A 20,559-nucleotide genomic window follows, 5' to 3' on the forward strand; every position below is an offset into this window, starting at 1 on the left:
GTGATCATCCAACCTCCTGACCCAAGGCTCTTGTCGCTGAATGCAATCAAATCCTTACTCATTTAGCTTTGACTTGTTTCATTTTCCTAACTGGGTGAAGCTTAGCTCTTCTTTTATCCATTTGTCAACCAAGAGTCCAGACTAAACCAGTTCACCTCAGTGGTGGACCAACAGCAGGCTGGTCTTATATTATTCTTAATGGTTTCAGTGAAACACCAACACTGTGTCTGCATTATGAGTAAACTGTTGTTTATTTGGTTTGTTTATTTTGTAATGCAGCTATTTTTTACCTGCATTAGTACTGTACAGTAGAGTCTCCCCAACTTTTCAGATGTTCCCAGGCCTGTCTAGCTCACAGACAAAGATCAGGGCACCCAAACTCTGACAAGGTTAACTGACCCACACGTTAACTCCGGATGTAAACTACGCTGAAGAATTAGGCAACATTATCACAGTATGAAAAAAAATTTTCTTGAAGCAGGTTGTCTTTGTTTTATGGGGATCTCTAGTGCCTCCCAGAAAGAAGCAGTTGACAAAGATGCTACGATGGATGAGAGAATTCTTCAATTATTGTCTTTCTCACTTTATATATAATTTTATTTATATTTATATATGTATATTTAATTATATATTTAATTGTCTCAGACAGAACAACCTTCATGACATGTTAATACTGGGGCATAGGAGTGCTCCCATGATGCTTTGGGGTGTCATTGGCATTTGTGTTTTTACCAGTAGTTTTGTTAAGCATTGTGACTTAGTGGTCATTTGTGTTCTATGAGATGTTGTGGGTGAGTTGAGTGCAGTTGGTAGGGTGTTTTGGGGGGATTTTGAGTTATCAGCGTCATGATGTCAACTATGCTGAGATGTGAACTTAAAAAAATAATAGTGTTTAAAAGTGTCTATTTTTGGTTAAAAAGTCATTTCTAAGTTTAATATACTTCTTTTATGCTTATCTTTAAATTGGCATAAAACCAGCACACACACAAAAAAATAATAAACTGTGTAAATTTTAAAAATGTCATATTGATATATGAAATTATATATGATATTTCTCATATTGATGTTTCTCAGCAGTCCAGTAGCCAGTAGCTAGTCAGCTGTGCTGGTAATAATAAGAATATACAGTGGGTTTGTGAGTGGAATACAACCTACAACTTTCCCATTGGCTCCTGCCACCACTTATTTGCATACTAGGTGTGTCTATCCCTCTGCACTCACCATCAGTGTGAAGTGCACTGGTCATTAGTGAAGCTACAAGTACAGCCTATTGCACTAAGACGTAAAAATATTGTATATATAAGTGTTAATTTCTTCTTTGGGTTTTGTAACTGAAGATGTGTAGTTCAGCTGTCAAAGGACTTTGTTTGACTGCCATTCACATTTAAGGTGTTTAGCAGATGCTCTTATCCAGAGCTACTTACAAAAGTGCAAAGAAGTTCAAAGATACCTCTAAGCTTAGACACAACTAAACACAAGTCAGTAAGGAGAACACTCTGCTATTGGCCCAAGTATTCTCAGAAGAGTAGGGTCTTCAGTCTGCGTTTGAAGACAGCGAGTGACTCTGCTGTTCGGACACCCAGGGGAACTTTGGTGCCAGGACAGAAAAAAGCCTAGATGCTTGTTTGGTAGGGTCCACTGTCTTACTGCCATCTGATAATAACCCATGAGCTGAGCAGCAGCTGCTAGTGGTATGATGATATTGTGGCCTAGGAGTGCCCCCATAATGCTTTGGGTGTAATAGTGTAGTTAAGCACTGTTATTGTTATAGTGCTAATTTGTGTTCTAAGATATGTTTTGGTATGTTGGGTTGGGTGTTTTTGGGGAGTTTTGAGTAGTCACCATCATGATGTCAACTAAGCTGGGATATAGCCTCAGAGCTGTTTCTCACAGCAATTTCTAAGTATGGTTCAGGGGCTCAATGAAGAACTGCATAAATGGAATTTGTTTGCTCATGGTTAGGAAAGCAGTATGGAAAGGCATTGCACATATTGTCTAATGCAGTAGTTCAGCTATGCTGCATATTCTGCTTGTTATTGGTTGTGTTTATTCTCTCTTTAGTGCAGATTGTTGCAGTGTTTTACAGAAGCTATAAAAAGGATAAAAGTCAAACATAACCAACAAATGTTATCTGTCACCAAGTAAAGAGCAATTTTATACCTAATGCTAGCTTACTTTCAGGTTAAGCATAGCTGTTGTTATTAAAATTGCAGCTGTTACTGACTGCTACTGATGTGCCTTTCAAATGTAACAAGATAAGATGCCAATAGCTCCTGCTACGTGGCAGGTTCCACTAACTAATGGGCATCTTATAGTAATCTGCAAGCTGGGTTTTTGTGGATCTCTAGCACCTCCCAGAAGGAAGCAGTTTGCAAAGATGCTACGGTGGATAAGAGGAATCTTTAATCTATTATTTTATTATTATATATTAATTATTCACTTTCTCACTTCATGTTTTTTTTTATTTGTCTCAGAAAAAACAAGCTTGTAATTGATATGATGATATTGTGGCATATGAGTGCTCCTAAACTGCTTTGGGGTGTCATTGGTATTTGTGTTTATTAAATTAAGAAATGGCTTTTAGATTTTAATTTGTGTTTTATGAGATTTGGGTGAGTTGAGTGCAGTTGGTTGGGTGTTTTGGAGGAATTTTGAGGAATCACCGTCATGATGTAATTTAAGCTTAGATGTAGCATCAGAGCTGTTTTACAAGGTGCTTTGGAGACGGACGTTATCTTTCTTTGTGGTTCATCAAAGTGCATTGATAGTTGGTGATTCTTTTGTTATGGGTAATAAGGCAGTAGGAGGTAGATGTGGGTGTCTTCTAATCCTTAAAGACTGCCTGCATCTGTTTGCTGTGGGTTCTGTCTACCTTGACTCACTTGGTAATAGTTGATATACTGTGATAGCCAGTAAATATTAGCTGTCCCCAGGAAATGAATGGTATTAGGCTTAATTGCTAGCTGGCTTTCCAACCTAAAGTACATATGGCATAGACTGCTACAGGTGTGTGTTTTCGAATATCATAAGGAGTATAAATGGCGTAGGAGTGCTCCCATGATGCTTTGAGTTGCATTTGTGATGTGTATTACAAAAGACTTTAGTAGGTGCTGGTTAAGCACTATTATTTAGTGTTCATTTGTGTTATGAGTAACACTCGTGGTGTGTTGGTGTGGTGTGTGTTTGGGAAGTTTTCAGTCATCACCGTCATTATGTCAACTAATCTTAGATGTGGCTTCAGAGCTGTCCGAAGTAAGAATGGGGAGTGCTGGTGCTTTGTTATGATCCATAAGTGAGAATGTAACAGACAGTTGTGTCTCTCAGTATCTGACGATTGTTTGTATTGATGTAGCTTCATTAAACTGTCTGCTCCATTACCAAACTGTGCCTTCTTTCTGCTGTTTAGTGATCTCTTAATTGTTATTATCAGTTGGTTGGTGGCAGCTGTCAATATAGATGGTCTTGATTGCAGTTGGGGGACAAAGCCGAGTTAATTGACTCACATCATATGTCATATGATGACATTGTGGCCTAGGAATGCTCCCATGATGCTTTGGGTTACATTTGTTATGCATATTAAAAAACATTGTCCACTGTCTAATTGGCATGTGACAGTATATTTAAAATGTATTTTTTAAAATTTAGTGTACTTCTTAAATACTTGCTTTCAAATACACTTTAAAAACAGCACACACACAAAAATTAGCCGTGCTGATGTTGGATTTAATCATTTCTCCCATATTGATGTTTCTCAGCAGTGCAGCAAGCAGCAGTGAGTCATTCATTCAGTCAAGTTTAATAATAATAATAATTTTTAGGAATACAAGCTGTTTAAGTAAAACTCAGAACTTTCCCACTGGCTCCTGGCACCACTTATTTACATACTTGGTGTGTATTTCCCCATGTAATCACCATTACTGTGAAGTGCACTACGTTTTGTCAGGGTGTGGGGCTTTTCACAGCAGTTTTGTTGGTTTATTGTATTTTGGGTTTCATGAGGTTTGTTGTTTTGGGGGAGTTTTGATTATCTAGCACTTTTAATTGATCTGTTCTATTATTTGACAACCTAGAGGTTATCAAGATCTGACAGCTTGGAGCTTCTTTCTGTTTCTCCACCAAGAGTCCAGACTAAACTGCTTCCCCTCGGTGGTGTACCAACAGCAGGCTGCTCTTATATTAATACCAGTAAAACGCCAAGGATGTGTCTCCATTAGTACATTTTTGGTAGCTCTTTGTAATATGACTCATTTTACCTGCGCTAGTACTGTACAAAGTCAGGGGCGTGCTATTTGATAGAATCCCCTGCTAGCCCCTACCATAGGTTTTCAGTGTTAAGACCTGAGGTTTACCTAATCCCCATCCCTCCTACCCATCCCCCCTCCCTTGTGAGTGGAATACAACCTACAACTTTCCCATTGGCTCCTGGCATCACTTATTTGCATACTTTTCACTCACCATCAGTGTGAAGTGCACTGATTATTAGTGTCTACAAGTACAGTTTAGTGTACTGGGGTATGAAAAGCTTCATTTTGCAAGTGTCTGATGTTGTACTGGGGCCTGACTGATGCATATGTGCATTTGATCTGTAGAAGGACTTTTTCTGGTACTCTGATAGTAACCCATGAGTTGTGCAGCAGCTGTTAGTGGCATGATGAGTGGCATGGGTTTCATTCAGGATGTGTATTAAAAAGGGTGTTAGTAATAGTGTAGTTAAGCTTTGTTATTCAGTGCTAATTTGTGTTCTAAGCTATGTTTTGGGATATTTGAGTAATCATCGTCATGATGTCAACTAAGCTAAAATATAGCCTCAGAGCTGGTTCTCCCAGTATTCTCTGTGTATGGTGGGCATGCACTGAAGTGTCTAAAGGCTGGCTGTTGCATTAGCACAGCTGTGCTGTCTACCCTACTTGCTAATGGTTGTGCTTATTCCCCCTTTTAGTCTTGCTTAATATAGTGTTTTGCAAAAGCTATAAAAAGGATAAAATACAAATATAACATACAGATGTGTGTTTTTGACTTGTTCCACAAAGAACGACCTTGAAATTGGCTCCCAAAATGGTATTTGTGTTTATTAAATTAAGAAAGGGCTTTTATTTTTTAATTTGTGTTCTTAAGTTGTGAGGAAATTTTGAAGAATCACCATCATGATGTCAACTAAGCTGAGATGTACCCTCAGAGCTGTTTCAAAAGGTGGTTTCTTTGTGATATGGGGATTTTAGGGATTTTTTTATATCATTCTTTGGTGCTTAACACAGTGCTTTATAAGCTTGTGATTCTTAATTGTGCATCATAAGACAGTAGGAGATTATTATTATTATTGGTATTACAATGCTTTCATTGGTAGTTTGCCTTTTCAACTTACAATTACAAAGGACTTTGTAGGTGCTGGTTAAGCATTGTTATTTAGTGTTCATTTGTGTTCTAAGAAACTCTTGTGCTGTGTGTTTGGGGAGTTTTCAGTCATCACCATCATGATGTCAACTAATCTTAGATGTAGCTTGAGAGCTGTCCAAAAAGGAATGTTTTGCGCTTTGTAGGTGGGATTTCAGTGAGACATTTCATGAAGGGGTGGTGCTTTATTATGAGCAATAAGTCAGTATAGGGCAGATCTCTGTCTCACAGTACCTCTTTATTTTTTTTTCTATTTTGTTTCTCATATGGCTTCTTGGCTTTTGTTTTGTTACCTTGAACACTAAAGACATGAAAGAAGAACCAATGAATGTGCTTAAAATACGTAACACTGTATGTTAGTAGTAATCAAAAGTCTTACTACTGGAGTCTGAAAAAATAATCTTGCAATCTTAAGATTTCACTAACAGCAAAACCTTTTGGTAAAGTAAGAGCAAACACTTCTGTTCTGTACTCAGCAGTACAGGAATGAGTAACCTACTCTTACAGCCTACAACCCTGAGGCTAATCAGCTAAAAGAAGGTAGAGTGAAGGTAGGTGGTGAGTAAGGGAGGAGAAGGATATATGTTCAGTATGCAAATATATGGTGTCAGGCACCAATGGGAATGGTGTAGGTTTTACTCATATTGTATTGCACACACAAACTCACTGTATATCAATGTACCAGCACATCTGGTCTTGAGAAACATGCACATGAGAGAAGGAATGAGTAAATTCAACCTCAGGAGTGCTTTTTTTAAGCTTGCATGGGCCAGTCCCTGTCCAATTGCCAATGGCAAAAGACTCAAATACAATTCAGACTAAATAAAATGTGATATCAGATATTACAACACACTGAGCTGCAGGGTTCACACTTTTATTAGTGTTTATGCTTGTTTTGCTTCAAGTGAAAAGATTTTCTTGAAGGACTGGAGCCCCAAAGTGCTATGTGTGCATGACAGTTCGGAGCTGGCCGTGCACTCTGAACCGATATATGCAGGTGTAAGCAGGATGACCCCAGTTGCTCTGAACTCTCAACTGGACTACAGGATACACATCCCTCGCATACTCCTGACACAGGGAGAGAGAGGAGAGATGGTTGTAGTGAGAATAAAATCAATTAAAAATGTCAACAGACAGAAAGACAGACAGACAAACAGATGACATGTAACCAGTAAGATGTTCTCTTACTGGTAGTTCAAACGTCTGAACAGGTTCTCCATCATAGTCGTACACAAACATTCCCAGGAGTGTTCCTTCCTCCTCTAACTCGTCTCTCATTCCCTGCAAAAATAATACACACTTCCATTAAACACCATACACTAACTCCATCACCACACACACACTCTGGTGTCTGTACAGATGGAGATATCTGTGTGTGAGTGTGTGTATAAACTTACGTAGACACTGAACTCTTTGGGGGCGTTGCTGATTTGTCCGGTTGGGGACAGCTCTTTGGGCAGGTGCTCCAGGGTGACGTGGGTGATGCAGACAGGATAAGCCAAGGAAATCGTGGCAAAACCATGATTGCCATTGAGTGCCCAGCACTTTCCTGGATACACCTCCGGCTGTGGAGAGTAAGAGAGAGAGAGAGAGAGAGAGAGAGAAAAAAGTTGAGTATCAAAATTCTGCAATCAACAATAATTCTAGACTTTTCCAAGGGTTAAAGAGAATAGTGTGTGTTTGAGTATGAGTGTGTGTGTGTGTGTGTGTGTGTGTGTGTGTGTGTTACCTGTATGATAGTACGTGGGCCCTGTGTGCTGTCAAGGAGGGGGATTCCAAACAAACTGAGCACGGCTAACTTGCTGTGATATGATTCTGAGCATCGAGAGTGGATTATCCTGGAACCTAAACACACAAACACACCTGTTTTAACATCAGGGATTAGTACTAGGAGCAGTAACTCTGAAATGGATACACAAACACACACACATAAACACAGAGTACATCACAACTATCTACCTATGGACTCCAGTGCGAAGTCTGCCATCCCAACTCCGTCAGCTCTGTATAAACGCAGTGCTTTCTGAACAGTGTCATCAGCAACCTGAAACACATACACACACATATACGTCAGCCAAGGCATTTGTTTTCACATCAAAGGCAAATAAAAGAAAGTTCTAGACTAAGATTCAGAAGCTGCTGATGAGAGAAATGTTTGATTTACATTTTAGTTAAAAGTCGGTCTGGTGTTCAGTGTTCTTTACCCTCGCTCCTCTTTTTCATACCTGTTTGATTAGACCAGTCACAGTCTCTAGCACACTCCTCCACAGGTCTTCCCTTTCCTTTGCAAGCTCCTCTCTAAAGCGGTCCATCAGTCTTGTCTGCAGGGCCTTTAGTGCCTCCTGCAGTTTAGCATGAGGTACTGCAGATGCCTGAGACCTGCACGCTAAAAGCAGCTGCTGCTGTAGCCAGGTAGACAACTCTGCTTTCAGCTGGGAGAGGTTATAAACAAGTTATTAACACATTTGTCATGTAGTAAAGGTTATACACAGGCTATTAACACTTTTAATTTTCTAGAGGAGGGTATAAAAGTGGTTCCCCATGCCCTGGTCCTTGGAACCATATACAAGGACCATGCCATGTTTTTGGTTAAACCCCTCATCCAGCTCCCAGATCAAACTTATTAACTAATAAACAAGACCCTCGAGTGCAGGTCAGGTTTATTTATTACCCAAAGATGTGCCGAGCATGAGGTTTCCAAGAGGTGGATAAACCTAGATTACAAACAATCTGACTTGTAACCCACACATACATAATATATGGACAAAAGTATTGAGACACCTGCAATAATTTACATGTCTTATGTTTGAGCAGAGCAAACCTGATTAGTAAAACCTTTCCCATTGGTTTCTGGCACCATGTATTTGCATACTGGGTGTGTATTTTCCCATTACAGTGTAGTCATTGCCTCCAGTCTACCTTCTCTTAGGTATGCAGGAATTTAATTTTTTAATTTTTATATGTTGGTTGAATATTGCTGTGCCTACATGTGTAATATATAAGTATTCTGTCAATGGTTGTAAAGTGTTTGTTCAATTAAAAGCTTATTTAATAAGAAAAACACAGTTGAGTTATTTTATGAGTTGCCAAAGGCATCTATTAGTGTGTTTAGAGTCAGTGGGTTTGCAGTTCTTTGCATATTACAAGACAACCTGTTAAAATGATTGTCCATGCTAATTGATGGTAAGACCCAGATGCAGCAGATAGAGATCAGATTACAGAAAGCTGGAGTGTTCCTTCAGCTTCCACTTGTGGGGTAACATTGTTAGCATTACAAACTCTGCATTAGTTACCTTGTCATAATCCTGCTCCTGGGATTTGAGAAGGTTCTTCAAGGCAGCCGTGTGAAGAGAAGAAACATCAGCCTTTATCTCTGTGATCTGTCTGTGAAATCCAGCAGTCTGTTGCTCAAACCAGACGCGTTTGTCCAGGTCGTCCCTAACATGCACAGAAAGGAACACCCGTGTCACAGTCAAGTCACCCAAACACATTAGTCTGTTAGTCAGTGGAGCCACATAAACTCACTTCCTCATAGAAAACTTGAGGTCTTTCAGTTTGGTCTTCAGCTCCTGTGAGAAGAAAATTCTGTTATTTAACAGCAGAAATGTACAGGTCACACTATTTACATACACTATGGACAGAAGTATTGGGACACCTGTTCATAAACTGTTTCTTAAAAAATAAATAGATAAAAAGGATTAAAAAAGGATAAAAAAGATAAAAAGTCCATCTCCACTGTCCAGGGAATGCTTCCTACTAGATTTTCTGAGCATTGCTGTGAGAATTTGATTGCATTTAGCTACAAGAGTTTTAGTGAGGTCAGAGCTGGATGATCATCACTCTACCTCATTGTCAAAAGTACAGATGGAGTACCATCATTTCAGATACCACAGTTCCACTGCTCCACAGCTCAAGGTGTGTGTATAGTGTAAGAGTACACCATGCTAATACTAACTGATGAGGACATTCTCACCTCTATCAGGTGCTTCTGCTTCCATCGTCCTTCTTTCAGAAAAGCAATCTCTCTCTATAGAACACAACACAGAGCATGTATCACACACACATATCTCCCCATGAGGTCTTCAGGAAGGAAAATGGACTTTACTTTATACTTTTTATACTTTGTACTTTTTAATAGTGTATAAGCTTTCTCTTACGTACACTTAACAAAACTACTTCTAAACTACTAATGAACTATTTTCTGATTTGCTTTTAATTGAATACAAATCCCACAGGCATCCAAACGCATCATGGGACCTCTCCATTCTCTCTACTTCTATTAAATATGAATACTGTTTTATGTTATGGTTAGTTTTTAAATAGTTTTAGTCAAATAATTAATGTATTCCATTTTTCCCATATTTCCAATTTGATTGTAAAATCAACAGTGTATTTTTGTTATTTTAATATGATTTTCCATAAATGTTAAATGTCAATATAATTTCTCAGCATTTCTCTGTAAATTAAGGCCACTATACCGAACAGCATGGCAGCTCTAAAGAACATTGAGAGGAGCATAATTAGGAGCATACATCATGGGTGCCACACGGCTGCCTGGAGGAACCTGCTGACCAGTGAACTAGCATATAGTGTAGGTGGCCAGTTTTGCTCATCTCAGTACCTGTACGACAGTAATGGAGGGTGCTTGGGGGGTGTCCATGGAGCTTCTGAACGTGGACGCATTTGAGACAAGTAAGGGGAAAAACCAGAAACCTACAGGCAAACACAACTGTCAGTCCCTCACATCCTCAACCTTTCAACATCCTACAGTGACATGTGACACTTGTGAGAGCCACATTCCACACACTACACCTGCAAACAGAATAAGATTCATGGTGTTTTCTAAAACTATTTGAAGTTGTGAATGGATCTTACCGAAACCCAAGGTCAATACGAATGTCACTCCCATAGCCGTCAGAACAGGCTTTCTGAGGTGACGAGTGTTCCTATTAGAGAACAGATCAAATTTGAGTTGGATTAAATGACTGGTGATCTGCAGCAATTTAATATGGCAAAATTTATGACTAAATAGATGCAGTGCTGCTGTACCTGCTGAGCATCAGAACATCCAGCAGAAAACGGAAAGCCACAGCCAGAATTCCACCTAGAAATACAGATAGTCATTTTAAGATTTTTAGTTGAGGCAAGACAGAACATTTCCCAGATTATCCATTATAGCAGATTTTGAAACCTGCTGCTATTAAACATGCACAGTGTGTGAGAAAGAGTAGAGAGGTTTACCTCGTAGAAAACGAGTGCCTTCAGAGGGCTGTGCACTGAAGTGGGGTGGTACCACCGCAGGGGCGCGAAAGGCGAAGGAAGACATTGCCTCCTTGGTGGCTGAACACAGTGCAGGGCCCATGCCTACATGCAGGATTCATTGAGAAATAAATGTGACACACCATATTGACAAAAGTATTGGGACAGCTGCAATCAACAGTAGTAAAATATAGTTTATCTTGATTTTGTTGGAGGAACTGTCTCTACTGTCCAGGGAAGAAGGCTTTATATTGCATTTTGGAGCACTGCTGTCAGGATTTGATTGCATTCAGCGACAAGAGCATGAGGTCAGGACGTTGAATGATCCCAAAAGTGCCAGATGAGAACAGTTCCACAGTTCCACTATTCTGGAGAGTTTTATACCCCTCTAGCCCACATACAGCATGAACTGCTGAAATGCCATATGACAGGAGGAGAAAATAACTAGTGCCCCTGGAATCTGCCAGAATAGTGAGCTGTGTGATTTTTGAGTAAGTGATCTTTATTGTATATTTAAATACCCACCTAAGAACTCTTCAGCTGGGCTTAACTCCTCACTGCATGAGGAGCTGCAGGAGGAAGCTACAGAAACATTAGAAGAACTGTAACAAGCTCTTCGGGCTCCCATCCTCTTCTTGAAGATTCTTGAAACACAAACACACACACAAAGGAAGTTCAGTTCTACCAGTCAATTAAGAACTATAAAATCATTTATTCCCTCCTACAAACACACACACACACACACACACACTCACACACATACCTGCCAACAGGTGTCTCATGGTAGGAGATGGTGGTCCTGTTGGTGTCGTCTTTGTCTTCATTGCGGTAGTAACCGCTCCTTTTCAATCTGCCGCTACGACGCGACATCGCTGCAAGAGAACTGAAAGAGGGTAAGTCAGGTTAATGTGCTACTGTGTTAGATAGCAATGATCTGTCATTGGTTCCTATAGAGACCGAGGGCTTCCCTGGATGAAGATCCTTTGATCATTGTTTTATTTATTTACCAAGATTTTGTGCCTTTATGTATCTTTAGAGAGAACAAGAGGGAGAGCATAGGAGAGTATATGACAAAGAGTGCATAAGAGGGAGAGAGCGAGAGACAGAGAGAGGGCGAGCACATTAAAGATACAGGATATAATAGAGAGCAGGGGTGCAGTATATGGGGCATCTGTGATAGGGATCCTAAAGAATATATTGACGATTCACCAGTGTAGTAGTTTTTCACATGGCCTAAAAGCCCTGATAGAAAGAGGGAGAGAGAGATAGAGATAGATAGATAGATAGATAGATAGATAGATAGATAGATAGATAGATAGATAGATAGATAGATAGATGGATAGAGAGAGAGAGAGAGAGAGAGAGAGAGAGAGGTACATGAGTAAGTTTTAGAGTGCATGAGAGAGAGTGTGTGAGAAAAGCAGAAAGTGTATGAGAGAAAGAGTGAGAGATACAGAGTGTAAACAAGAGAGAGAGTATGTGAGAGTGTATAAGAAAGAGAGAGAGAGATAGATACAGAGTACATGAGACAGAGAGCGAGGGACAGAGAGAGATACAGAGTATACAAGAAAAAGAGAGCGAGAGAGAGCAGGATTGAGAGATACAGTTAGAGCGTGTATGAGAGAGAGAGAGAGAGAAAGAAAGAGAGAGAGAGAGAGAGAGAGAGAGAGAGAGAGAGACAGGTGGACTGCAGGAGGGGGCGGGGTTACATTATTTTTCTTTCTTTGCAATTATCAGTATTTTGGGCCTCTACTCCAACCAGGTTTCATTTAAACTTCAAATTAAACTTCCTAACAGCGACTGCTGTGAACAAGTGGATTAAACACAGTAGGAAAGATATTTTACACACGTAGTAGAATTGATATTTTATGTCTCAGTAAATCCTGGAGTGAAACTGCTGTCTACAGAGCTGCAAGTGATAACGGCACTGTTTCATTTTTTCAGACGGTTTGAATGGTTTGAGATGAGCATCGCTGCTTTCAGATATCCTTCTAAAACATAATTCGCTCAACTGCAATAGAAAGTAACATCGCTTTCACCTGCTAGTGGCGCTGCTGATCGCTGCACGGCCGACTCTCCGCTACAGAACTCGGCTCTGGAACTCTCAGATCCGCCGCAGAATGATGTGAATCAGACGGAGCGATTGTGACATCACAATGGCGCGAAAACGCGGCTGCAGGTGAACGGCTCTGTAGAGTCCCACAGTCAGTCTGTAGAGTTCACACTGATACACCTTTATACTGTAGACCTGCATGACAGGGGCCATAGAAACCACAAATAACCCACGATTCACCTGATATGAAATGATTAATTCAAATAATTTATAACACAATTAACCAATTAAATTCTATATACTAATTTACAAAATTAAATGAAATTACAAAGCCACTGTACCTAAATAAAACTAAAGGAAAACTGCGCGTCTTTTCAGATAGTGAACACGCGAGGGCGCCCGTGAGACAAAAATGTGATTTCCAAGCCTCTACTGCCCTGCAGTTTACTCCCAGTCTTAACACTACACTACACTGACACACTTAACGCAATAAATGGTGCAATTTTAACCTCCACACCACCACTTACAGACGAATCTGTACCCCTGTCTTTATGGCATTTGAGTATTAGATTTTCAAGAAATCCAGGAAGTCTGGGTGTCCTCGATTGAGGGATTTAAAAAAACATAGGTCCAAATTAAGGCTGTATTATTATTATTATTATTATTATTATTAATAATAATAATAATAATAATAATAATAACAACAAGAATACTATGCTTTTCAAATGAAAAACAAAAACAACAACAACAACAATAATAATAATAATAACAATAATAATAATAATAATAATAATAAAACTCGTAAATTGTTGGACATTGACTTCCTTCAATTGATCATGACTTGTCAACAAGTAATATAATTTCAAATATAAGGAGTAGAGAAATATTTTGATTGAGAGAGAGAGAGAGAGAGAGAGAGAGAGAGAGAGAGAGAGAAAGAGATGACGAGGTGGAAGAGAGAAGGGGTAGTGACAGAGCAATTCTAAACAGGCTTGATGAAGATGGCTATAAGTTATGCACTGAGTAACTCCCTATTCTAGTCTATGGGCAAGGCCTCCCATTCATTTGCTAAAGTATGAAACATCCCAGAGTGCCCTCGCCACATGATGCATTACAGCTTCAAAATGGCTTAAATTGAATTACTTTATTTATACTATATCATTCTGACCAAGTACACTTACTACATACACTATACAGACAAAAGTATTGGGAAATCAGCTCATTCACTGGTTCTTTTTAAATCAACGCTATTAAAGAGAATCTATGCTGCTTTTGTTGGAGTAACTGTCTCTACTGTCTAGGGAAGGCTTTCTACTAGATTTTGGAGCATTGTTGTAAATATTTGATTTGACTGATCACCACCTAACCTCATCCCCAACGTATCCTAAAAGTATTGGATGGAGCACCATCCTTCTAAAAAATGCAGTTCCACTGCTCCTCAACTCAATGGGCGGCATTATGTCCTGTAGTACTTCAGACAGCAGCGATTAATCCCACAGGCTACGCTATACCCCTGTAGACCATGTCTAGCATTATGCATGGTGCTGGTAGGTTCATGTTTCCCTGTTCCCTGTTGTTGAACCCCTGATTTAGGGGGGCGTGTCGCTTAAATACAGGCAAGTTTAGAGTCCAGAGTAAGTGCAGTGTTGTAGGCATGGTCTGATTATTTCCTCCCGTCCATAATATTTTTTGCTTAGTGTGTGTTTCAGTGTTTGTGTTTGTGTTGGATCTTCAGCATGCAGTTACAGGCTACAGGTGCTGCTTCCATGTTGCATATCAACAATTTGGTTAGTCATTGCTGACAGCGGTTAGAGCGCCGGGATATCGATAACAGGGTTGTGGGTTCGATTCCCGGGCTCGGCAAGCTGCCACTGTTGGGCCCTTGAGCAAGGCCCTTTACCCTCTCTGCTCCCCGGGCGCTGGAGTTGGCTGCCCACCGCTCTGAGTGTGTGTGTGTACTCACTGCCCCTAACACATGTGTGTGTGTGAGTGTGTGTTCACTACCAGATGGGTTAAATGCGGAGGACACATTTCGCTGTACACTGTACAGTGACAAATACGTGCACCTTTACCTTTACCTTTAATCTCATGTGCATAAGGTTTGTCCAGATGGAGAAACAGCACTGTGTGTCAATGTAGAACCATATACAAAACATTCTCCACCAGTCAGTGACTAAAAAGGCCACTGAAGAACACTGAACTCATTATCATTTTCAGGAAACCAGCTTGTAATGACTGTTGCTTTGTAGCATGGTGCATTATCATGCTGGAAGTAGCCATCAGAAGATGGGTAAATTGTGCTCATGCACACTGTGGGATGCACTTGGTCAGCTACAATAGTCTATGGTATTCAAACAATGATTGATTCGTATTAACAGGCCCAAAGTGGCAAGAAAACATCCCCTACACCATTACTCCACTTCCACCACCTTACCGTCTGTGTGTCTTAGCAGAAATTGAGATTCATCAGACCAGGCTACGTTTTTCCAGTCCTCACCTGTCCAGTTTCATGAGCCTAGCACAGCCTCAGCTTTGTGTTCTTGGCTGACAGAAGTGGGTGTGGTCTTGCTGTTGTAGCCCATCCACCTCAAAGTTTGATGTGTTGTGCATTCTAAGAGGCTTTTGAGCTTACCACAATTGTACACAGTGTTCATCTGAGTCTTTATATATCTGCATTATTGTCTAATTAGATAATTGCATGTATATTCTGGTGCGCAAGTGTTCCTAATCTGGTGCTCCAGGAGTGTATAAAGCACTAAGAAAGTCAAAGGACCATTTTTAGTACCATATAATCCCCCTTTTTGTTTGGAGTGTATGAGCCTCAGCAGGTACATGTCTATACAGAGTTTCATCTGCTTCAATGTTTTTTGAAGGGACTTGGTCACAGCTAAATAATCTAGCAGGAGAGTAAATAAACACTGTAAGGAAGGGCGCCAGTCGTTGTATTCCTTCATGACATTTATAGGCGCTAGTTTGGACATGAAAGAGCCATACTGCATTTTCTGATGGGAAAGTGTACGAGTGTCCTCCAGGCATTCTTTCACATATACTGTGGCTCTCAGTGGGGAGTAATGAGGGGAGAAAGGGGGCAGCTAAAAGAGACCCTCAAAGAGAAACAGAACAGGTTAAATGAGTTGGACACGCTAATGCTCCTTTAAAGCAGACTGAACTGACAGAAGCAGCATAGTAGCTGTTCAACCACTGTTCCTTTTAAATTAAACATCCATGATAAACTAAGACCTAAAAGCAAGTAAGAGACCTAAACGTAATGCTAAGTAAGAGAAATGCACAAAGTGAGCTGAGAAAGAGAGACATGCTGGAATGCCATGGGAATCATCTACTGCTATTTAAATGCCCTCTTATGATCTCTGTTATTCTGCCTGCTGGACACTCGCCTTTGAATTTCAGTGGGCTCTGTTTATTTATTTTTAGACAGTAGGAAAAGCTGAGTGGACGTTTCAATAAGGGCCAACATCAGTCTGCGCCAGAACCAATGCACCAACAGGGATTGAGTCAAAACACATAAGCAAAGCTGTCACTGGGAAAGCTGTGTTGGAGCCACTGTTAAATGAAGGGGGAAATCTACTGGCACCTCAGCAGGTTTCTGATGCACAGATGGAACTGAGCTTTCTGGGGTGTTACCAATTTGGTCAGAGTACATAGCTACTCTGCTTATGCCATGTACACACTACATGACTTGAAAAGTGGTCAGCTTGCTGCACTGTTCACATTACACAATTTGGTTGTCACGTCATGCATGTATCAGGATTATATTTGGATAAGGCCAAGCCACCTAAAAATGCAAGTGTAAATGCACCCAATACACATTTTAAACAAACCTGATCGCCGCTCAAACCAAGAGGTGGTCAGAGACACATTTCAGTCATGTTTCAGCAGTGTAAACACATCCGGCTCTCCAAGATGCATTCGGCAACCAACACCCCACCCGTGCAGGAAAATGGGCCAATTCCAAAATCTTAGAACTGTTACATTACCTTGCCTCATTTTTATTTATTTATTGAAATATCAATACACTATGACTAAAGTGCATCCCAAAAAAGATATTAGATATTTTAAATACTTAAGATATTTTATGCATGTATTATGATGCACATAAAGTGGCACTGGTGGTAAGTTTAGGGTTATGGTAAGAATTAGGTTAAGTTTAGCTTATGATTAAGGTTATGGTAAAGGTTAGGTCAAGTTTAGTTTATGGTTAAAGTCAGGTTAGGTTGGTTGTTTAGGTAAGGTTGTGAATCCTGGTTGCTTTGTAACATTCACTGTTTAAATCTTTTGATTTCTGCGTATCTGGTTTGCATTAGTAAATCATACAAATGCATGCGGGTTGAACTATATTTAGTACACATTGCACAAATTCTGAAATGGTCTTTTTGGCACATGTGTACGAATTCCTCTTGAGTATATGCTGGAAATATATTTATATGCAGCCCACTTGGAGCAAATGCCACTGTGGCTGTCCACATGGGAAAGCTGGGGGTCCACTTGCACCCATACGTAAGGGGCTGGGGGGGGGGGGGGGGGGGGGTGACATTGAGCACCAACATGTTGTGTTGCACAGAAGCCAAGGGACAGTGTTGCAGAGCTTAAAGATAATACTAGACCAACTGGAGAAGAGAGATGGGGTCACTGTCTGAAAGCCAGTCAAATGCAAAATCCAGCAAGGCCTGAGAATGATTACAAAAATTATTTGTTCTTGTTACTGTGCTAGAGTAGGTCATGCTATGCGACTACTGTGGTCAGTAAAGCAGAGCTCACAAGCCCACCATAAAGGGAAAAATATATTACAGGGTTTAACAGGGTTGTAAAAAAGCTTGTTAAACCACATCTGGGCATTTTTCACCCCATTTTTGTACTAACAGAACCTATTTAAAATACTAAATAAAAGCAAATATACCACAACCTTGAGAGACTTCGAGAATCACACAATCTCTAAAGAAGGCGAAGTGTTCCCAAAGCTGACAGGCAGTGTATGTAGCAGACCGTGGCAGCAGACGTGACCAAAGGGCAGAGCTTTTTGGTTCTCGCTTCTGCAGCCCTTAAGTGCTATGATTGGCAGTTGGCCAGAGGGGTCAACCGTGTCTTACGTAAGAATCATGGCTTCATGTATTTGTCTTCTCTTTGTTTTAAAAGGACAACAAGTCTCTCGCCTTTTGTAGCTGTAACCCAAACTTTAATCTCAGGTTTGCGGCCTGCTCTAGTCCAGATTATTCTTATCCCCCGCGTGGCTCCCGCAGGTCAACAATGGGCCGGCTGCGCTATCTCTAAACCAAACGGCTTCAGTGCTTATCTGCACACGGCCAAAATCCTGAAGCCCTCGCTATGCTAAAGAGAGAGAGAGAGAGAGTTCAGTGAGCAAGGTGTAGTGCAGCTGGTTGGGAAAATACAGGCAAAAATGCCAGACTGAGAAAAGAAAATAGGAGAATTTTAGCAGGAACTACTTAGATGGGGTATGTGTAGCGATGTTGGCATGGTGGCGGCACAGATAGAGCCTGTGGTTCAGGATTTCATCCCCACTCTGTTCACTGTCCGTAAGGAGCTTGGTTTAAGAATTTCAAACTTTCCAACTCTAAGGATATTACAGTATTTAACTAACATAAACTCACACTCTGCAGCAGACGGTTGCAAATTTGTCTTACAATCTTCAACATTGATGCCAGCTAACTACACCACTATACAAATCACAAATGCCAACATAGGAGACAGTAGATTGGGGGTATGAGTTCACACTGATGGTGAGTGAAGGGGGAAAGACATGCCCAGTATGCAAATAGGTGGTGCCAGGAGCCAATGGGAAAGTTGTAAGTTTTACTCATATATGTTGTATTCAACACACAAACCCACAGTATATTACTGAACCAGCACAGCTGACTCAGTTCGTATGCTTTTTGAGAAACATCGATATGAGAGGAATTAGTAAATCCAACATCAGTGCAGTTTATTTTATAAATTATTAAAAGATGAGTGAACTCAAAGATCTGTAAAATGGTCACAAACGTTCACCTAACTCAAACTGTTGAGTAATATGCACGATAGATCCAGTTTGCACAGACTGCATTTATTTTGGGTAAAAACAACTTGTGGTATTACAGTATAATTACATAATTTTATGTGACATTGCAAGTGTGCTTTAAGTGAAATACTGTAGAAGCTGTTTTTAATACACTTTGCAGAAATGTACAAAGGGCTGTTTGAAAACAAGCATTTAAGAAATATATTAAATTAAAATGAACTAAATTCTAACTAAAACTTCATAGTAAAATATTTATTAAAAAATACAATATACTATATCTTTTTAAAGTGTGATCAAAGTTAGCTTGCAAGCGTTTGATGAAAGCATAATATTAATGTACACATTTTAAGTAAGTACATAAATATAATTAGTGTATCGTACCCAATTGGGATGCAGCTTTAGTATTTCTTGCTCCTGGGCTCCCCCTACAGTCAGGAAGTGTAATTTAGCTGCCACCTCTCATAAAGGACACGCTTTACACACGTTTCTGGACAAGCTGAGAGAAACCGTGGCTGAAAGTGATAGAAGCCTATGGACTAAGGCGGTAGAGTAATATTACTTTACACAGTTCTTGTGAGCGTTATCCAGCCCTGCTCACAGTATTCAGAGGAATACTTTGTGTTTGGAATGTTGTTGTTTTCACTGCTGTATTTAAATTGTTCCTCTCTTACTAAAGCCTGAGCCACACAGAGAAAGAGAGACAGACAGACAGACAGACAGACAGAGGGACAGAGAGAAGACAGTGAGGGTGTGAAAGTCGTTCCAGCGGCTACAGTGAGTAGGCATCTCCAGCCGTGATCTCATCCTCCAGCGCTGGCACACATCTGCAGAAAGCTGCCCTTTAGCTCAAAAACGCCAAGTTTGCCACATTCCTAAGCACACACACACACACAATCACTCACACACACACTCACACACGCTCACGCACACACCCAAGCGCTCAAAAGGCCACACGTGGCTCGTCTTAAAGAACAATCAGACAAGGCCTAATTATATAATTATGGTGGCCTGCGCCCAAACGCACACACAGGCACGCTGTTCATTATGTTAGTGACAGCAGCTGGGCGAGTCTGCTTCTGAGGACATTGGCGAGAGAGTGAGAGCGAGAGAGAAACAGAGGGTATTCTTTGAGATTCTTTGAGAGGTGGGGACTTTTTTTGGGTCAAATGCCCAGACAGCAGCAGCAGCATACTAGGCATAGAAGCCCCATGAAGAATGAAAGAGTGTGTAGGTAGAAGAGAGGGACAGAGAGAAAGCGAGTAAATCTCGGGGGGCGTACAGACAGAGAAAGCACTGACACACAGATTCTGATTCTGATGTGCATGGCGCATTTAGAGATGCTTATCAATCTTTTACAATTACATACAAATAGTGGTACATTATTGCACCCATGCACAAAGACCCACTAAACACACACATACATTCAGACAGCACACGCACAACACTTTGCGTTATACAAATGAGATGGATCCACTTGGAGCTGGAGACACTTGCGGATGGGTAGATTAAAGCAAAAGTATGTAGAATTTTTATTTTAAAATAGCAGCTTTATCATGCTATTGCTTCAGTGACTTGTTAGAAGGAGAATAGCATCTCTATTGTTGCTCCTCCGGGTTTGACACACTGCTAACTGCACTATGTAACTTTGGTAAAGCAGGGTAACTGGATAACGCTCCCGAGGACTGTGTAATGCTGCATAACCCAAGTCATATTCGTGTAAAATCCTGTAGTATTACTCCTGCACCTACGTCTTTTTTTCAACACACTGTAACAATCCCACAATGCATCATAATACATAGTATACAGACAGTGTATACTAAACTGA

The 20,559-nt window shown here is 40.4% G+C and overlaps 1 protein-coding gene across 1 annotated transcript; it reads right to left on the reverse strand.

Moving 5' to 3' along the window:
* Positions 1 to 6,320: 6,320 nt before the first annotated feature.
* Positions 6,321 to 10,092, reverse strand: LOC140573576 (SUN domain-containing protein 2-like). The gene is made up of 10 exons (XM_072693015.1): positions 10,013 to 10,092; positions 9,365 to 9,418; positions 8,917 to 8,960; positions 8,685 to 8,829; positions 7,617 to 7,823; positions 7,351 to 7,435; positions 7,121 to 7,236; positions 6,789 to 6,956; positions 6,580 to 6,672; positions 6,321 to 6,459 (listed from the first exon to the last, which is right to left on the reverse strand). The coding sequence occupies exons 1-10, from the start codon at positions 10,049 to 10,051 to the stop codon at positions 6,334 to 6,336; spliced, it is 1,077 nt and encodes a 358-aa protein (XP_072549116.1). The 5' UTR covers positions 10,052 to 10,092; the 3' UTR covers positions 6,321 to 6,333.
* Positions 10,093 to 20,559: the final 10,467 nt, after the last annotated feature.

This window comes from Salminus brasiliensis, chromosome 12 (assembly GCF_030463535.1).
Source record: "Salminus brasiliensis chromosome 12, fSalBra1.hap2, whole genome shotgun sequence".
In the NCBI taxonomy this organism is placed as follows: domain Eukaryota; kingdom Metazoa; phylum Chordata; class Actinopteri; order Characiformes; family Bryconidae; genus Salminus; species Salminus brasiliensis.

Excerpts from the sequence above, each read along its gene's own strand:
- LOC140573576 (XM_072693015.1), bottom strand. The coding sequence starts at position 10,051 with ATGGACACCCCCCAAGCACCCTCCATTACTGTCGTACAG. Across the intron at positions 7,824-8,684 it reads AGGAGCAGGATTATGACAAG|CTGAAAGCAGAGTTGTCTAC; the intron begins GTAACTAATGCA and ends AACCTCTCCCAG. Across the intron at positions 6,460-6,579 it reads TTCAGACGTTTGAACTACCA|GAGTATGCGAGGGATGTGTA; the intron begins GTAAGAGAACAT and ends TCCCTGTGTCAG.